Source organism: Blennius ocellaris, assembly GCF_963422515.1.
Source record: "Blennius ocellaris genome assembly, chromosome: 12".
NCBI classification, from domain to species: Eukaryota; Metazoa; Chordata; class Actinopteri; order Blenniiformes; family Blenniidae; genus Blennius; species Blennius ocellaris.
In genome coordinates, this window is record NC_137661.1 from 5,120,152 (window position 1) to 5,141,012 (window position 20,861).

The 20,861-nt window shown below is 41.7% G+C and overlaps 1 protein-coding gene across 1 annotated transcript; it reads right to left on the reverse strand.

The window, feature by feature from the left end:
- Positions 1-1,397: 1,397 nt before the first annotated feature.
- On the reverse strand, positions 1,398-20,516 carry dipk1ab (divergent protein kinase domain 1Ab; the record flags this gene model as incomplete). Its single annotated transcript, XM_080506019.1, has 5 exons — positions 20,448-20,516; positions 3,109-3,243; positions 2,894-3,001; positions 2,643-2,816; positions 1,398-2,210 (listed from the first exon to the last, which is right to left on the reverse strand). The coding sequence occupies exons 1-5, from the start codon at positions 20,499-20,501 to the stop codon at positions 1,398-1,400; spliced, it is 1,284 nt and encodes a 427-aa protein (XP_080362145.1). The 5' UTR covers positions 20,502-20,516.
- Between the last annotated feature and the right edge of the window lie 345 nt (positions 20,517-20,861).

Sequence of the window (20,861 nt, forward strand, 5' to 3'; positions counted from 1 at the left end):
TAGCATTAATATAACTGGACCAAAGCGTCATCCCACTAGATGTCCGAAATCTATTAATATTGTGGCCTGGAACTGCTGACTGCCACCGTGCAAGACCGAAATGTGAAGGGGAAAAGAGTCAATGGGATATTTTTAATGGACCTGACTGGAAATGATGCTGCCAAATGTAGAAATCCCTTCTCACCCTCGGTAAAGGCTTCATTTCAAGTTAATAGTCGGAGCCACGATGACATCTTGGATTTTAAGAGCATTTGTAAAATGCTGTTTTCTGGACATTAACTGCTTCCAGTGACAATCTTAATAGGCTCTCTGCAAAACACTTAATCTTGATGTTTAATTCAGTGTCAAATTAATTCCAAGTCCAGATCTATGACCCAAAAGTCCCCAATATTGTCCACGAGTGAATCACTTTTAATGGGTGATTCTTAAAGGGGTCATACTATTCAGCTATTCAACACTTAATCATGGGTCTCGTTGGTTCAAAAACATTATATTCAAAGTTTCTTGCCACAAATCCATCTTTTCCTTGATTTTCCGCCATATTGGATCAGAGGAGCTGCATTCACAATCTGCTGTGTCTGTGTGAGCTGGACTGGCTCCGCCCACACATGCCCATCTATGGGAAGAGGAGGAAGTACCTCCTCTCGTGGTGCCATGTGCCAGAGCAGAGCTGCATGATTGTGGGAGGAGTCAAAGGGGAGGAGCCTACCTTGATTGTGATTGGCTAAACCCCCAACGACACTATAGAGGGTTTGATTTCTGATTGGCTGGTTGGAGCAACACACTTTTTAAAACCTAAAACAAGTCAGGGAGAGAGAGGACACACTCTCTTCACCTCTGGAGCGTCGTTCCAGGTATGGAGATCATTATTACTCTTGGAAAACCAGTAGAAACTGAATTTAGCATAATATGACCTCTTTGTCCTGATGTAAAAAAACAAAAACAAAAAATGCTCTTTCTTACTCTTCTGCAGCAACACTAACAGTATTCACCTTACAGGATTTATCAACATAAATGTTCCTATTTGTATTATTACATAAGTTAAATATAATAATTCTATATATGTTTCCACACCGAAAATGATTGTCCATTTTATTGAAAAACTTAGAGGAGACCTATTATACCTCATAACTGTCCATGTAAAACTGAGACTGCTGTGAAAACCTGACACCAGGTTTACATGAGCTGGTCACAAGTTTCCAAAATTAAACTTCAACTCCAGACTGGGGTGCTGGGGTCAAATGACTAAATAATTGTGATTGTGGGAGACACTTGATGGGATTTATAAAAACAAAGAGGACACAAGTATTGTGATGAGTTGAAATGACCATAACAGGTCTCCTCTAAGGAGTTGGTCTTTGTGCTCGTGCCTGATTCACGGAAGATTTCTCACTTGACTAGGAATCCTTCGTATGAGAGATCTTCTTCCACAGCAAAGTCTTGAGGTTGTTCAGAATGAGCGAGTGCTCGATTTCCGTCTGCTCTGCAGACCCTTTCAGTCCGATGCAGGCGTATAACTGCTTCTCCAGCTCCTCGCTCACGTCGGACGGGGCTCCCCGCAGAATGTAGTCCTTGAGGGCGTCGCAGGCTTTGGCCAGGTTCGGCCGGGCGACCTCGGGTGTGCAGCGGTGCTTGGTGAGGTCGCAGGACGTGAGGCAGTCAGCCCCGTAGAGGCAGTCCTCGTCCACGTCGCAGCGCTGCTGCCTTATGTCCTCCTGGAAGATGGCCTCGGGGACGATGTACCGCGCATCCATCACCTTGAAGTCATGGCGGTCGTTGTAGCCAAAGGTGGCAGCGCTGACGTCGCACATGAGGAAGCTGCCAAAGGTGCCGTGGAAGACGTCCTCCACCAACTCCAGCAGACCGATGGAGATTTTGGCCTTGTGCGGCCAGGAGGGGGTGAACCACTGGTCCATGCTGCGGCGCATGCCAGCAGGGATCCACACCTCAATGAGCCAGGGCAGGCTAATCCCGTACAGAGGAGCGTGAGGCACCTTCTCCATCACGTACAAGTCCCCACAGAAGCCCAGTAACTTGGGCGTGTGCTCCCTGTCCTGCAGGACTAGAGCCAGCAGGAACTCGTTGAGCTGCAGCAGAGCCCAGGTGGAGCGCGCCTCCGGCAGGGAGATGTGGCCATCCTTGTTGGCGTCCGCGATGGACAATACTTGGGTTGAAAGCTCTGCGAGGTTGGCTTGATCTCCAACTTTTTCCTGGAACGAAATAAAAGATGTCAAGGGAGGGCACGGCTTTAAAATCAGTCTCATCTCTGAACTGCGAATTCAGATGGAACCTATTTCAGAACCGGTCGATATCATCTCTTAGCTGAAGAGGACGAGTATGAGACTCCTGTTCCTGTTTTCTTGGTAGCTCATTATCGTCTATGACAATAATTGAGCGTGATCCTCAAGGAGGAAGTACGAACCCAGCTTCAAGTGCCTGCAGTTTTGTTTTCTCTTTGAAACACCTCTCATCCATCATTGTGTTGTTTTGTCTTTTCAAGCTGCCTCCTTGAGCAAGAGACTTCAATTTATGAGCTACACAACAATCAGCCAGCAGGAGCAATAAAAAAAAAAAACCATTTTGGATATTGGGATGTATTGACAAGCTTGTATCTACAGTTCTGTCAAAGGGTTCATCCTGACCTTGAGGTGGTTGAGGATCATTTCTCTGAACTTCTCCACAGAGGTCCCCTTGGCGGGCTTGTTGAAGGCCACCTCCTTCCTGGGTTCCAGCTCGCCTCCCATGTCATAATGAGGCACCTCCTCCATCTGGCACTTAATGACCCCCTCCAAATCGCCCCAGCTCCCTGAGTAAACCTAAAAATAAGCAACGTGCAGCTGGATGAATCACAAACACAATGCTACGCCGTGTTTAGTCTCTCCAAAGGACTGACCTGGCTGCTGGGCTTGACGGTGAAGCACTTCCCCAGGTAGAGTGTGTCTTTCTCACACAGGCTGCTGCAGGCAGATCCGTCGATGACTCCTTTTCTGAATTTGTCACACTGAATAGTGTGGGGGGGGGGGGGGGGGGGGCATAAAATGGCTGAACGTTACAAGTGGGTAACGGAAAACGTAAAATGTACAAGTGGAGAACAAAAGGTGGACTAACTATTGAATTTTTGCAGTCATGCCCTCGACACAGCTCTGTGTAGGACGAATACTCCACATACACTATCCAGCTCCCCACAAACACCGCCAGCCATGAGAAGAACAGGTACTTCATGTGAAGGTAGGAGAATCTGGCCTGTAGGCAAACACATGGAACATGTTGAAATAAGAGAGAGGGTCATGTTTGAAATGTGTCACTGCGCCTGAATTGTTGTTCAAACACTGTCGGTACACCGGGCGGCGGCACAGTCCTGAGCTCTCTCTATAGCGAGGAAGTCCAAATACTGGTCCAGATCTTCTGTGTGGAGTTTGCATGTTCTCCTTGTGTGGCCAGTATACCAAGTGGCATATACCATGTGATTTGTGGGGGGGGGGGGGGTTGTACCAGTTATAACAATATAACTGTATGTTGATATGTGTGATCCCATGGAATAGTATTTGTCTCTGCATTTTATTTAAACATACAACAAATGAAAATACAGTTAAACACAGTCTTAAACAATGACTTTAGACATAAACCTCAGTTGAAGTGACAGTAAAGTCTCAGTAACGTCACTCAAACAGCACCAGCTCCTCTGTCACAGTGGGAATCTGTATCTTCGTCTGGATGTTCTTGTTAAGATACATTTCCACACTGACATAGTCCGGTGTTTTTTTTTTTTTTTGTGATTTCTGGCGAATCAGTGAAGAAATAAGTGAAGATTGAAATACTACAAACCTACAAAGCCTACAAACAGTCAATCCATAGTTCACCCAGATTATTTGATAATTCATCAGTTACAGTGGACCAAAGGTAGGATTGCACCGGCATGAGGGTTGAAGGTTTGAGTGGCAGAACTTTCCTCCAACAAGTAAACAGTCTCTGGGATTCATTCTTTCTGAAGACACTAGACAGTCTTTACATCTTTATTGGTAACTTTCTCTATAAAATGCCACTGAGCCTGCAGGTTCTTCCTCCCTCATGCATTTAATCAAACTTCCCTCAGCAGTTGAGCAGGTTTGTGAAAACTCTAATTTACTGGTGTCACTCCAGAACCGAACCAGGGTGTGGGGAAATGGGCTTGTAATGAAAGAAGGATTTACAGAAACACTCAGTAAAGACGTTTTAACAGAGGCTGCATGAATTACCTGTTTAAAAAAAGATAAAGGTTGATTTTACTGTAAATACTAAAAGTCACTTTAACAAAGCTGTGGGTGTTTTTATTTGTATTTTTTTAAATGAGCATGTCACGTCCTGTTTAAACTCGTCTGGTAAATGTTCCTGTGTTTCAATAGAAAAACCTCCTCAGTGAATGTGTCAACATGAATCCTGACAGAGATCATCAGAAAGATTAAACCTGTTCTTGTTGCTGGAGGGACATTCAGCGTTACTCTTTCCATTCTGTGGCCAAACCATTGCTCTTACTATGAAAATTATACTTTATCTTTTGCATATGTGGCCTTTGCATTAATCTAAACACTCTGAGAGGCAATGAAACGTCTGACAATATCTATGAAGCACATGAGGAGAAAACTCATTTCTAGATTTGCTCTTTTACTCACTCCTCAGGCCAAAATCTGCACAAAGCTGCAAGTGTTTAATATTTATGGTGGAGTGCGACTGATTTATAATAGTAATTTTGCTGAATCTGAGTAGATTATAGTTACTGAAGGTCATTGGATAGTTTCATTTGTGACATTTAAAGATGTTTTGCAAGTCTAAATTGACTTGTGTGACATTTGTTGGGCTTTTATTGTGAAGATTGTTTGGCTTTTATTGTGAAGATTGTTTGGTGTTTTCCTTGTCGAGACGCCAACAGAAAGACTGAGAGATTATGTGAAATGTAGGGCTTCATTCTGATCAATTGACATTATTCTGTAAAACACAAATGTATAAATGAAGTGTACAGTATAATAGGACCCACACTATTTATTTCTCACATCAATGACATATACACTGCATCAGTTAAATTTCAGTTTATTATTTGTAAACAAATGTATGAACATAAGAATTGGTTTGATTGTATTACGTTATCAGTGGACTTAAGTAAAGAAAAATGACTGAGGACGTACAATTACAAATTGACCAGGTCAATATAGAGGCGAGACAACAACACATCTTCATGTCATCATTGCCAAGAATTAATACACACATACAGGGAATTTGAATATGAAAAATGCACATTGATTTGCATGAAAACATACATTAATCCTGAAAAGTCTTTGTGTATCAACTATATTTATTTTGAAAATATTTTATTACAAAATAAGATGAAGAAAAAAAGTATTGACAGAAAAAACAAAGATGTAAACGTATAGATGTTCGGAACGTGACAGGACTGGATAAACATTTGTATCTATCTATCTATCTATCTATCTATCTATGGAACTGTATGTTTCTTATTCTCCCAGATAAACATTATTAATAATGAAAGAAATTAATACATGTATTTGGCACATCTGTTATACAGTCCTGATTAAATTGTGGAAGCGATGAATGAAGATAAAACTTGTGCTTGATGACCAGCTCTTCTAAAAACACACGTAAAGATGTCCTTGTGGGCACAGATTCGTTCCTCGGGGGTTAAAAAGCCTCTTAAATTAGGCACTTGGAAATCTTCGCGTAACGTCGTGTCATTTTCCAGCGTCACGATGACGTCATCATTTTGTGAAAGCTGCGCTCGATTCGGTCTACGAAAATGCAGATGCAGGGGATAGCTCTACATTATCTTCATCACTTTCCGCCATGTTTGATTCGCTACTCGATACCGAATCTCCCGGTGTTTACTTTATGTAAATACGTCGCCGACTGCCAAAGTTTTGGATTTTCGAAAATATAGGTGAGTTTCAGGTTCAAAATACTGCACCTGCTCATCAAAGTGCAACCTTAAGTTAGGTTTTGGCATGTTATATGGTGAATAAACTTAATTCCTGAAGTTTTCATCCCCATTCAAGCTGCGGCAGTACGTGTACATGATGCGTACAAATGTACAGCAACCTCCGCCAGCTGAAAGTTTTCATGGAATTTCCGTTCAACAGCAATCGCCAAGTTGTTTTTCGGGCAGATATGAATAAAATATTAATAAAATGAATTAAAATTTAGTCAAATGAAGGGCTCAAAATGGAAATGACTTTTTTTTTTTTTTTTGCTCAGATCACAGTTTTCTAATGCATTTTCCTTTTGTTTTAGTGACCACTAATTAGCGATAATTGCGTCCTTGAAAATACCACAACTCTGGTTTGGATTGTCGGATTTCAACAAACAAGGTGTCGTTCTTTTAATTTCAGAACGCTTTATTCAGCCATACCCATATCAATGCCTTTAAACCATTTTGAAAAAAATGTCCAAGTGCCTACTTAAATGGACTGAGCTGTCAGTGTGTGTGTGACTTCTATTGTAGGTATTGTAACGCTCAGGCAGCTAGACGCAGTCTTCTCTCTTTTATCCAACACTTTATTAGCAAGAACAGGACATGCTCATCCTACAACACATGCTCAACTTCCTCAAAACTTCCGGCAACAACCCTCTCTCCTTCCGTTTCCGCTAACACCGCCCCCTCCCATACCCACGAACAGGAACACATTAAACACAGTCATTACAGTATATTTCTCACCACTAGGGGGCATCAGATCTGCTTATAAACACAGTCGCCTCCTCAACCAGAAGGTTTATGGTGACAATTCAGTGCATCCTGTTGTGCCTAGATGAAGTGAGGCGCACGCACACACACACACACACACACACACACACACACACACACACACACACACACACACACACACACACACACACACACACACACACACACCTCTCGATCTAATGTGAATTGAAACGTAGTTTCTCAGACCCGACCTTCTTCTTCTTGTGTTCCAGTTATGATTTTTGCAGTTTGAGTCGTTCATCTGTTTGATCAGACAACATTGTGTGAGCATCAGTGAGCATCGACAGCCTGAAACATTGTCTCCTCTGAACTTCTGATGCTTTTTGACCACAGCCGAACGGGAGCACACAGCAGGTTTGTTTTTGCAGCTGCCCTGAGTTCGTCATTAGCAATCATGGTCTCAAATCCACTTGTCCACCGCAACCCATTTCAACACCTCAGCTTAGTTTGATCACAAAATGGTCATTTGTTAACTACTATGTCCCACTTCTAACAGATACCACAAAAAAATAACAGGAGATGATCAGTGTTTTATAATGTTCATGCTGACAGAAACTGTTCTTCTGGGTTTTTCATTCACTCAAATGGTGTGAATTGAGGTTCACACTCATTTTTTATTTATTCATTTTTTTTGTGTTAAATTTGAAGGAATTCCCTCAAGGTGTTCTAGAGATAAACACAAAGTCACAGTGACCTCAAGATGTGATCTGATCCCCGGAGATATCACATCAACCACACCGGGAGAGACAGAAGTACATGAGGAGCAGTTTAAACAAATTAATGATAATGTTTATAACGCTAATGGAAGTCAATCAGATTTTGTGCCCGAAAGCCAAAACAGTGACTAAGGATATTTAAATATTGAAGATTATTCATAATTATCGGGAAGGCGAGCAGGCTTGTCAAAAACACAAATTGGAGCAACGCTGATATTAAACTAGAGCGACACTCGGTAGAACGCAAACCTTCGCCAACGCCACATTTGTTTGCGGAACAGAGTTATCATCACTGGCATGTTAGCCGTTAGCTCATATCAAGGCTAACTAGCCAGGTCAGGTAGCAACATCACTGTGTGAAACACTGAGCAGCGAGCATCTCCATGGCAACAGATGCTGATCTCCTTTGACCTCCATGAAGTGCCTCTCCCAAACCTTTTGTATGGGTTTTTTGGGGGATTCATTAAGAAAGAGTTCACAGTTAATGTTCTCAAATCTAATCGATTGGTCTTTGGATGAAGACAAATCATCCCTGGAAGATTTTATGGAATTGGGAGCAGTTTTTCCCAAAAGTTAGTAAAATACAAACATGCATACAAAACAATAAACTAATAAATAAATAAACAAATAAACCAATAAACAAACGAACAAATCAATAAATTAATGCAGACAAAAACATAACCGTCTTGGACAACTTCTGTTCGCGAAGGTAATAAACAAACTGTAAACTCAGAGCTGAACAAGACGAATTGCAGTGCAGCGAGCGTGAAAAATGTATTTCCAGTCCAAATGTGAGAAGGCTGTGGGATTACACTTAATAACAGATTACTCCCATGAGTAAAAAAAACAACAAAACTGTATAAGTCTTTGCATACAATAGAAATAAAACCCCACTGAATGCACTTCAGCGTTCCATTTTCACACTTGTAGTGATGGAACGCATCATCAGTTTCACACGAGAGTCCTCTCAGAGATCCCTGTCTTATAAAAGTCAATAAATCAATCCCCTAATTTATGTTTACAATCGTCAATTGGGCCATTAGTGAGGGAACAAGGCTTGTCAGTGGAATACAAATGAGCATCAAAATGAGTCCTGTCACGGAGTGCAATGTTAACATAATTGCTTCTAAATAGGTACACAGTAATTAACAGTAGCTGCTGGTTGTCGTGAAGTGTGTGTGTGTGTGGATCACATCTACAGCAACTCATTACCTCATTTTTTGATTTTCTCTCTAATTCCCCCACTGATAAAATATACAGTCTGATTGGATCCATAATGGCGCTCTTCCAACTGGGGAGCATTAGTGAAAAATAAGAGAGTTTCTAAGCAGCCATACTTAATGACTCTTGCTCGGTGTCTGACAGTGATGGAGTCCTCTTGCTTTCACCCCCCTGCTCCTCTCACTTCCTATTTATTTATTGGCACAAGTCTCTCCATCTCTATCCCACATCTTCTTTCCTCTCTCTAATACTCTGGGCTCCAGTTTCTTCTCTTCAACCCAAGGTTGGAACAACTCACCACAAACTGTTGGAAAACCATTCAGTAATGTAGGGAACTGCAAATATGTGACATTAGTTCAGCACTGAAAGGGAGACAGTGCCCTGTTAGCCATCTGTATCTCTTCTCAAATGGAACTTGCATCCATTTTCAGCTTTTAACACCACACATAATGAAGACATCAGCTTTCAGAAAGCCTCCATATGTCAATTTCCTCCATATTACTTAAAATGTTTCTCCGGTTCCATACGCCGATGGAGTCTCTTGAATTAAACAGTGATACATCCCTAAAGACATATGACCAGTAGTCCAAGTATTTATTTTTCCCAGCTGGTCGGTTATTGTGGGACATGTAAGGTTTGAGTCCCAGAAATGTCACTTCTTCACAACAAAAATGGATTCTTAAGTTTTGAAGAAATCAGATTTGTCAGTACAGAAAGTTGTAAACTCCAGATGATTTTGACTAACCTCCAGTAGCTGCATTAAACATGGCCGACAGAGATCCAATGTTTACCCAGAGGGCTTTTCCAGCAGAAAGAACCATGTTCTACTTCAGGGCCAGTTCTTAAGTGAGCACCGCCAAAGAACTGGTTCTTTTTCCACCGTTAACGGAGCCAAGTGAGCGCCACGTCATTGCGTCACTCCAAAATGTGTTACGTCACTGATCTCACCGATCAGCACTGATAGAGCTCATAGAGAAGAACCCGGAGACGGACTGTATTCATCTGTTTGATCTGGGTCGCTGCTTCTAGTCTGTCCTGAACCTCGGATTAAGACCAAAGAGACAGAAAACATTGAGTCTCCTCGTCGCTCTATTGGTGTTTTTTTCACGCATGTCTTGTTTTAGTCTGGAGCCCCCAGTGGCCCGAGAGAGAATTAAAAAAAAATGTGTGAATGAGCTAGGAGCTTATTTTGCATCGCCCCAATGCTTTGTTTGTATATTTTTCTCGATAACCTCTCCGGGGCTCCGTGTTCGCTGTAGTTTTCAGAAAGTCAGTTCGCGTCTCTATGACTATGGAGTCTACGATGACTCCAGCGGTAACTCCGCCCCCACATGATGACGCGTCTAGCTCCAGCCTGGTTCCCCACTGGCCCAACAAAGTAGTGGAGCCAGCCTAGCCCCGGTTTAGCCCCTGGTAAGAACCAGTTTTGGTGGTGGAAAAACAAAGAACTGGCGCTCAGTCTGGCCCTGGCTCCGAACTAGAACCTGGTTCTTTCTGGTGGAAAAGCCCCCACAGAACATCAGTATTCAAGTTTAATGTGAAATCAAAGATTAATCAGATCATTGCATTTAAATTTGTGCCCCCCTCCCCCCCCCCCCAAAAAAAAAAAGATTTGATTGAATGCTTTAAGTAGGATCATTTGTGAGGAATCTCAGGGTTGTTCGATCTGAAGTCACCTTCACAATCATCTGCTCTCGGTTCAAATAAAACTGCCAGCACACTGAGACTGTTGACATTTTACAAGCTCTCCTCTGCTATATTTTAACTGCAGGTTTGAAATTTCCCTGCAAGTTGACCAATCCTAACCCTAACCCTAACAAAAGTCAGGGAAAGAGGTCTGAAAGGGGATGAATTACATCCAGGGTGTCAAACATAAGGCCCCGTGGGCCAAAAGGAGAACACAAGAGACGTCAATCCGGCAAAACCACCATGCAAATGGTTAAAAACTTCAAAGAAAATCTATTTATTTGTACATAAAATTTCTTAAGAGTAGACACAGCACCACACTGAGACCTGAGGAATCACTGATGCTTCCCTGAAAGATGGTAGAAACCCAATATTAGCCCCAAAGCCACACTGTCAAGGCGAGTTTGTAAAAACATCCATAAAGCTCCAGCTGTAGGAGACGTGTTTTGGATATTTCACTGTACGTTGCACCAGAAGGTTTGATTAAGATTGAATTCGCATTGGATTTGTAGTCATTTTCTGTGCTTATTGTTTGTTTTTGAGAAAATGTAGACATTTCCATCATATATATTCTGCTCCCTAACAAAAAAAATACATTAAAAAAATTGTACATTTAAAGGTTATTATGGCACTATATTACCAGTCTGGAACACTCAAGATAAAATTGGGACCGATGTGGCCCCTTAACTAAAATGTGTTTGACTTTGACACACCTAATTACAGGGTTGCATCATGGGAATTCTCTTGAAAAATATTTCTATTTTGTTATATTTGTTGAGTCCAAAATAGAAATGTTTAATGAGTAGGTTACGTACAGAAGAGGAAAAAGAAGTCCAAAGGCTTAAACAAGATGTCAGTGAATTAGTCCGGTTAGGACTTCAGACGAATTGAAATGTCACTGAAGATTGGAAACAAACAAAACCAAACATGAACTGTTTAACAGCATCGACGAGGTGGAGGTTAGTTATCAGGATTAAAGTGAAAATGTTTAGTTTTTCTTTGTGTCATTCACTGTTAATAGTAACTCTTGCTTACTTTTAATTGTTTCAATAAATAGGATAGGTTTTCCTCCACTGTTATCTCTCTATTTAAAATGATCTTTCTGCAGTAAAAACACATAGTTTAATATATGTAAATGTACACAGTAACAGCTGTTGCTGTTTGAATAGTATTTCTACTGCTTTATGTATTGATTGTTTTACTAACAAATCTGACCCTGCAGTACCCGCAGCACATTTAACAGCAGTGACCACACAAGTAAGTGCTGTGTCTGTGTGTACCTTCCATCAATTTTTCCGTAGGTGAAATGCATCAACAGCAAAAAACATTATGGGAGTAACACTATGCGGGGGGGGGGAACAAATGTATGGTTGGCCTTTCTCCAATCGATTGTGGCTTTCATTCCAAGTCTGCCCCAGTGCATCTCTATCCGTGGGATTACATATTGACCCTTTGTGAGCAGAGAGAGTTACACAAACATGGGCTAATGAGGCGATATTGATTGCGGCTGCTGTGACAGCTATTAATTAGCCACTGACTGGGAGCTGTGGCTGCGCGCTGAGGTGGGTGGAAAGAAAGCGCTCCGTCTTTGTCTGCTTGAACTCCTTCCACTACGCCGGCCCACGGGCCTGTCAGAGAGCGGCTGCATGAACGGCCCGGCGGCTCCGCGAGGATCACATGGAGAGAGTGGAGGACAGGCTGTGCGGCGCTGCTCTGGAGACACCTCTTGTTGAACTACGGAGGCAGAGAGGCGAGGATGAAACTGATCACGAGCAGCGCCTCACTGTTCCAACACGTGGCTTTTGTTTTTTGCAGCCTGCGCACTATTCATCCATTATGTATGAATATAAAGCGATCCCTCAGAGGTTGCTCTTTTTAATGGGCTGCTTGTTGAGAGAGCCAAAAAAACCCAGCGAAACAAAAGACTGAGAGCTTCATGAAGAGTCTGTCTGATAATGTGTCTGTAAAAGCTATTCAGACCCGTGGATGCGTTCCACTTTCCAAAAGGTCAATGTAATTTCACTTGTTGAGAAGAGTTTACTAAAATCTCTTACGTTGGTGGAGATAAACTTCCTACAAGTTAAAGGCAGTCAAATAAAACGATACAATGTAAGTAAATAATCAATCGCATGCATTCAGTGGACGTCTGAATGTTAACTGAGACTCTCCAAATACCGTATATGTGATTTTCCTGGATGTATGACGTCTGACAAATGAGTCCATACTTTGGTAAGATTGCATTTCCTGTAGAGTTTGGTAAATATATCAACGTGTTGAATGTGTTTCACTCTTAACAAACTGGATGACCTTGCAAGATGGCGAGGAGTGGGGGCTCCTGGTTGGAATCAGCCACAGCTCCCGATAGTCGATTGACAAAACTGCCCGAAAACTCAGAAGAGAAAATCCAAAAATGAGCAGGAATGAATGAAAGAGAGTGGAAAGTCACAAAGAATCATCCTGCCCGAAGACGCAAAGAGAGGACGGCAAAATGGAAGTTACACCTGCCTGTCATTAATCTGGAAAAGATGACAGCCAAGAACCCCGATGGGCAAGAACGCTTTGCTCTCTTACCATTACTGTTTTCAAGTAATGAGTAAAGTAAGAGGTTATATTAGAACAAAAACAGTAATTAGATTACTGTTACTTTCCCGCAAGCGGGCTGCGTTACTGTTACTATACTGTGATTTAATGTTTTTTGAAACTGTCTCAAAACAATGTGAAGTTGGCGGTAAACAGCAGAGACTGTTGGAAGAACACTTTTAGCTATAGTGAAAATATTTAGATTAGAAACGGTAACAAAGAGAACAGAGACGGCCCAGTGGGTCATAGCATACAGTATTATGGGATAATGTGAAAGCACTGATGACGGGAACATTATTCTCTCGGGCAGCTCACCCCCCCCCCCAAAAAAAAAAAAAAAATTTACATACAAAAATGATGAGAAATGAACACACAAGGTAAACATTGCTTGAATATCAATATGAAAACAACAAAGGTGAAACAATATTAAAACAAACATTAGAGACAAGGCAACAGATAAAAGACATTCTCAGTGTTAAAATGGAGAAATTAAACGTAAGATTCACTCAGTAGATGAACACGATTCTAAAGTAAGTCAATATTTGGTGAGGCCTCTTAGAAAACAAGCTTCTGTCACAATACATACAATTTGAGACTCATGAACAAAAAAAAAAATATTAATGAACCCAAAGAAATATTAAGAGATTTTAAAGATTATTATACAGATTTATACTCGGACAGGAAGGAATTTTTCAATTCATTGGATTTGCCATCGTGAGGCGAAATGCAAAGTAAGAATTCATCTCCAATATCAGTGATGGATATGGAAAGAACGAACTCCACCGCTTCGAAGTTCCTTGAATCTTAAAAAGGGAATGAAACCTCGATCATGGAAAGATGCAGTAATCACAGTTCTCCCAAAGGATATTGTGAACCTTACAGACCTAGTTCAGTTCTGAATGTATGATTTTCACATCAATACGCCTTCGCCTCGCCTTCAACAATGGATGGAGGTAATTGGAGGACTATTTGCGATGGAAAAGATGAAATAGAACTGAGCTTTTTTGAAAAATGGGAAAAATCGATCACATTAATTTAATTTTATTACATTTTCAAACAAGTGTGATCTTGCTCTATTGTATTTTTTCTATATAATGACAAAAATGCGTAATTGAAAGTCAAGGCTTTAAAAAAAGATGGAGAGGAGTGAGGTACACCACCAAGAGTCGTCGGATCACTCTACAGCTCAAAGCTTTAGCAGCTCGGGGGAAAGACCGTCAGCAGAGAGCAAATGTTTCCTGTGGTCTTCACCAAAGATTTATCAGAGAGCAGCAGAGAGAAAGCCACTGTTGGAAAAAGACCATAATAGGTCTGGAACACAGTTTTTCTAAAGACGTGACACTTTAAGACCAACTGGATGAAGGTTTTGTTGCAGGAACTGACAGAGGATCTGATCGATACCAAAAGCGATCATTTCTTTTATGGTGAAAACGAATTAAAAGGATGGTATTATTTGCTGGATAGAGCTACTTCTTTATTGCACATTAACATTGTGTTTAATTACACACAAAGTGTACACAGACAAAGACTTGGATGTGATTTATTTTACTCAAACTTTAATGGCTTTGTGGTGGAAAAGAACCTTTATTTGTCTCTTTTTTTATTTGTATGAAATTTCAAAGCACTCTGTTTGTTGTATTTGCTGATTGTTAAAAAAAATACCAGTGGTCTTATTTACTTTGCAGCATTTAGATTCATTTATCGGTCACTTTCTTTCATAAACCAAACTTTTGGTAAATTCACGTGTGCTCTGTGTGTGTGTGTGTGTGTGTGTGTGTGTGTGTGTGTGTGTGTGTGTGTGTGTGTGTGTGTTTTAACTCATTTTCTTTCTATTTTCTTAGCTTTTTTTCTGGTAGAAAGCAGCCTCAACATTTTTTTTCTACTGTATATGTACTGAGCTCCTTCACTTGGGTCTCTATTTCATTTTTTTTTTTTTTGAGGAAGTTAAAGGTTCACCTTTATTTTTCTCCCTTGGTAGGAATTTATCTTGGGAGAGAGGTAATGTACAGACAATACAAAAGATGATGTGCAATGTACAAATAAAAGCAAATTCGAACAATAAAGACAAAGTGGAACAAGACAAACATAACAGTAATAGTAGTTTTGGGTATCCATGCTGATGACACTGCTATTGTGTGTCGGTTTATGCTGTTTATGCACATAAGAACTGTCCATTGGTACAAAACAGTTCAATAGTTCAACTCATGTCTGTGCACACATACTGTATGTGTAGTTTATTTTGTTTTTTTGTTTTTGCACTTTTAATTAATGAAAAATATAAGTGAGCAAAAACCTTCTTGGATTTCGAGATGAGAGAAAACCTTTTATTCAGTTTTTAGTCATCAAACTAAACTTTATGTTTGGTGGACGCGTCACCACAACCACACCTTCAAAGCTTTGAAGCATGGTGGAGGGACTATCATGCTTTGTGGATGCGACTCTCTTGAGAAATATATAACTTAAAAAAAAAAAAACAACTATTGATTTAAATTTGAATTTATTTTACTTTAGTGCTTTAGACTTGACTCTGGAAAAGTAGACAATATGAGGCAAACAAGGTGCCTTTATACTACGACAACGGAAAATTAATTTACAGTCTGAGTTACATTCACCCTTTGATAAACACACGAACACGCCAGTGGCGACGGCTGCCATGCAAAGTGCTCAACGTTCATGAGGACCAACTTGGAGTCCAGTGTCTTGCCTAAAAGCACGTCTACGTGTTGACGTGTCCAAGCGCTAAACTTTTGAATCCCAAACCCTACGTGGGCCAGACTGTTCTGAGACCAGTCCGTGTGGATTCAAGTAAACCCCAGGCCATGATGGCAGGAACTGGACCTCTATATTTGAAAGTACAACAAATAAAAGATCTATAACAACAGTGTTTCTCCCACTGCAACTCAAAGGGGACTATTCTCTGCTGTTAAAGAATCACATTCCCCTAATATTGTGATAAATTCATTACTTCAAAAGTGAGTGAATGATTTATGGATTGGACCTGTATTTAAACTATTAGACTATTTGTGTACACGTGTATCTATAAACAGTTTATGGTAACTATGTATGATTGCTGTTGCTCAAGTAATTTATACTCCCCTGTTCTCTATAATCTGTAATCTATTTGTCCAATCATCAGTAAACATAATGTATCAGCATTAAACATATTAAGGTCACATTTGAATTCTTGTTAAATCTTTTTACATTATTGACCAGTTATTACAGTTTGGGTTTCATTACATTATATTGTATTACATTTTGGTACATATGGGGCTCTAACATGGCTTTCTGGACCACATATGATATTTCGGACTGCTGTGAAGCATCACTGTCGGTTCAGAGTCTGAATATCTCAAGAATGACTGTTGTGGTCTCAGTTCTTTCAAACTTCCTGTGCTGCAGCTGCTTTTTCCTGTATGTCATCCTCACTCAGTTATTCTTTCCAATGACAAATATGTCATGATAATGGCAAATTTTAATTGATTAAATAGTTCACTTGTATTACAAATTCTACACCAACACACATCTCAATGAAACTTAAAACAAAAAAAAAAGGTTCCTACAGCGATGGATGCATCCACAGACTCAGAAAGGGTAATTATTTCTCGAAATAGTTTTTCTATATCCTCTTGGTTTAATAATTGACATAATTTCCCCCCCCCCCCCATACCTATAAAGAGTGAGCAGAGTGAAGCGTCGCCTGAGAGAGTGCCTGCAACAGCTCTGTGTCACTCTCCACTTTTCCCTGCAGGGTCTCTGAAGGAAGGAACGATGCCACACTGTCTGCGCACACACACACTACCAAGATCTGACTCATCACAGTTCAGACAGCCGACAAACACACACACACACACACCCTCATCCCCATCACACACACCACCTCCACCCCCGCACACAAAGATAAACTCGTATTTTCATGCTGACTCGATACTGCAACATTATTCTGATTATGTACAGTATTAGAATGTCACACTTTATTAGCGTTTGCTTTCTGTTATGAAGCTCAGACTCTCACTCCCTGATGCCCAGTGCAACAAATGTAATCCTGCAAAGGCTGCGTGCAGCCTCGTGGCAGGGAAACTCCCTCTGATATAAGAAGGGGCTATGTGTCAGAAATCTTTGCTGCTTTCGTGGTAAGAGAAGTTTCCAGTGTGGAGTTTGTATTTTCTTAAAAGAATACTTAATACGTCCTTAATATCAAGCTAACTATTCTTTCATGTCGATGATTGGTCATTAAAAAAGACACACACAAAAAAAAGACATTGTAAGTTTTTACCCTTCTGTGCAAACTTTTCAGCTTCCAAAACCCCTACAACAAACTTAAATAAATTACAAAATGCATTCATAGTCTCAATTCAACCATAAATATGTGTATGTATGTACGATGGGCGTAGCTTTAGCCAATTAGCCGTTGGTCCCGTTTACACAGTGAATCAAGTGACGCAGCTTCTTGTGTTTTCACTTCAGAAAAGTTTCACGATCACATGGCAAGGTTTTGAAAACTATGTCCGTTGTCTTGAAAAAGCCGAAAATACAAAAAGACAATGTAGTTTTCATTTTGGGCAACTAGTGGGTGCTGTTGTTTGTTGTCATAATGAAACCACAAACACAGTTGTGCAGAGAATAATGAGCTATAAACATATACAATATGAGTAGACAGACATTTGTATGGACAGAGTTGCCGCGTTTTCAGAAAGTTCCACTTCGGGGGCTTTTCTACTAAAAGCTCAGTTTTTGTGACTCTGAGCATGTAGACCTAAAAGCCATGATAAGATTTTTATATATGTAACCATTGCAGACTGTAGACTTTTGTTTTAATAACATGCATTACATTTTCTTTTATCAAACTCTCTAAATATAAACGTAGCCCTAATCTACCTTGAGAGAGCTGGAGTGCTACATAAATCTTATATATATATATATATATACCCTTGACTTAATGTGTTCTTTCTAATCATGATTTACCTCCAGCTCTCAATATCTGGCAGTTCTTCAACATAACAGTGAATTAAATGATACGGGGAAATTCATGTTACAAATGTGCGACAGGTCAATATATCTTGTCTGTGCTTCAACAGATGTACTGGTGAAATAGAACATGTGTGCAAAACTTCAAAACCTTTCAATTTTTTAAACATTTTGTAAAATATGGTAATTAAATGTGCTTTTATCGACATGGAAATATTTTTGCAAACCGCGCAGGGGCAATTTTTGGAAGCTTGCTATCGGCGAAGAACTAGAGCGTGCTGTTGAATAGCACAAAGAGGAGGATATATTTGCAGTGACAAGTGTTGAAAGATGGTGTTCAGACTGAAATGACCGTGAAAAGGGGCCGACCCGGCTTCCAGCTGACGGTGGACACCGCCCGGCGAGAGACCCATGTGACGGACATGTTGGGACGAGGACCTGGTGAGATGGACCAGAAGGGGAGGCGACGGGGCGGCTGTGCCCCCCGATGCACAAACCCAGCCCCGGGCGGAGCGGTGTTAAGAATTAAAAAAATTGAAAAAATCTTAAATTCATTGCTGCTTCTGCATTTTTGCACCCACTGCAAAAATATCCTACTTCATCAAGTAGTGAGGTTTATTCTTTCTTCACGTGCTCCACATCTTTGAAAAAAGGAGGTGCTCTTCTATTTGTAACTATACGGTAGTTGTTCCACACATGCGTGAGTAGATGGACAATGCTAACGATGGCGCAGTGGCTAGCACTCTCGCCTCACAGCAAGATGGTTGTGGGTTCACATACTGTTTCCTCCCACAGTTCAAAAACATGCACTAGGGGTTGTTAATGTTCATTGTTCTCTTCATTACACAAACCACCAACAGCACCCACTAGTGGCCCAACATGAACACTTCATCCGCTTCTGTGTAAACAGACATTTCTGAAATGAAAACGCAAGAACGATCAATTGTCACTTTCCTTCAGATGAAGGTCCATGTTGACTCCAGACACGCCTCAGGCTCATTTCTTCCTGGTTGTGGAGTTTGACCGACAGCAGGCTGCTCATGGTGTCTGTGTGGAGACTGCGTGTGCAGCATTGACCCCACTGGACACGGCTTCATGTGGAAACAGTTTGAGACCTTCTGGTTTGACACAGTTCACTGCAAAATGTGAAGCTAAAAATACAACATAAACAGGTTTCACTTATTTATTTATTTTTAGAGGGAGGGTGGGTTCAGACGAAACGGCCTCTCTCTTCGAGGATCAGTAAATGATACTTCTTCGGCTGTCACTCGAAGGCTGCGGTGGCCTAGAAAACCGAACGGCGCTGACGGCCGTCCCTCGGGACCAGCCGTCTCTCTTCCTTCCTTTACCGCACTTGACAGGATTTGGTCTCTGCACAGGCAGGAAGAAGTGAGCGAGCGGCAGCAGCTGAGACACAACTGTCCCCCCCCCCCCCCCCCCCCCCAAAAAAAAATCAGGGCAACAAAGGACTTCAGCTGAGCGTCTCAGATTAGAGGAATAAAAGCCCTCGTCGCTTCGCTTCAGGTGAAGTTGACTGTGTGTTTGTGACTTGAGTCTGCATGTGGGTTCCCGACACCTCGACGTGTCCTTGAGGGGCTTCCCCACCAGTTCTCTTCTACTTGTGAATTATTCTAAACTCATTTCACTCACATCAGAGTGTTACTTGTTGTTTTTCCCAAAGTTTCCCTGAAGGTGATCGGAAGTTAAAAACACACAAACACTCAACATTGATCACAATCTTTTTCATTCATATGCTGGTTTATCCTCTTTGCTCATCTGGAGCTGGTTTATTGTGATTTTTGCCGATCGACGCTGCTTCATGCTGGTCTGATGCTTCAATCGGATGAATGCAGGTTCGATTCCCCATTCATTCTTGAAGTGTCCTTGAGCAAGACGCCCCTCCCACTGAATGGATAGTGCACCTTACATGTGGCAGCCATTGGTATAATTAAAGAATTTCCCTCTGGGATTAATAAAGTATTTCTATTCTATTGCATTTTATCGGATGAAAAACAGCAACAATCTGCGGTGAATGTTTATGTCATCCAGCACAAACTTGCAACGAAATTATACAGAATTTTTTTTCTTGTATGTGAAACATACATGTATTTTTCATTTACAGTTCCAAGAAGTAAAGCAGCCCAGAGTTTGCACACATGCCCTGACATGTACAGACTATGTATGAGCAGCAGCAGCGATGTGTGCTGATGTTAAACTTTTCGATGTGCGGCTGCACGAGCGGCGGGAGGCATGATGGAAGCGGTTGCTAAAGCAACAGGGATGTCGAGGATGAAACCCTGTCGAGCATCAAGTGACTTTCTCTCTCATTCCGTTGGGGAAGAAAAAAAAAAGAAGAAAAAAAAACCCCGCATTCTTGCAAAGGACCAGCAATCCGCACGCGACCCAGCAGCGTGTGACGACGGAAACGTGACGTTGGACGAGCCTCGGTGACAGCGGCCACGCCGCGCCGCGCCGCGCCGCGCCGGAGTCTAATTGCACTCAGAGAGAAGAGGGATTTCCCAGAAGCTTACCTGGACGTACAGAGGCTTTCTGAGGACCCCCCATGGAAACAGCGCTCTGGCCATGGCAGGAGCAGAACATCTCACTGACGGCTGCCGAAAGGATGGAGGAGGGGGGGGAAAAAAGAGAAGAAGAAGAAGAAGAAGAAGAAGAAGAAAAAAAAAACCCGGCTTCACGTTCGAGGCAACGCCTACCGGGAGCCGAGCCTGGAGACGCTCCGGGAGTCCTCCGGGCGGCGGGCGGACGGTGGTCGGCGAGGACAGTCCGGGGATGTGCGCGCGGACGCGGCGAGGCAGCAGACAGAACTGCGGCGGAGTCAGACTCGCGCCGGAGCCACGAGCGCGTCCCGGGGGCGTTTGGACCAATAACAGAGGGAGGATGGCGACCGCTTTTAACCTCTTATGTCTATGCAAAGAGCAAAACAA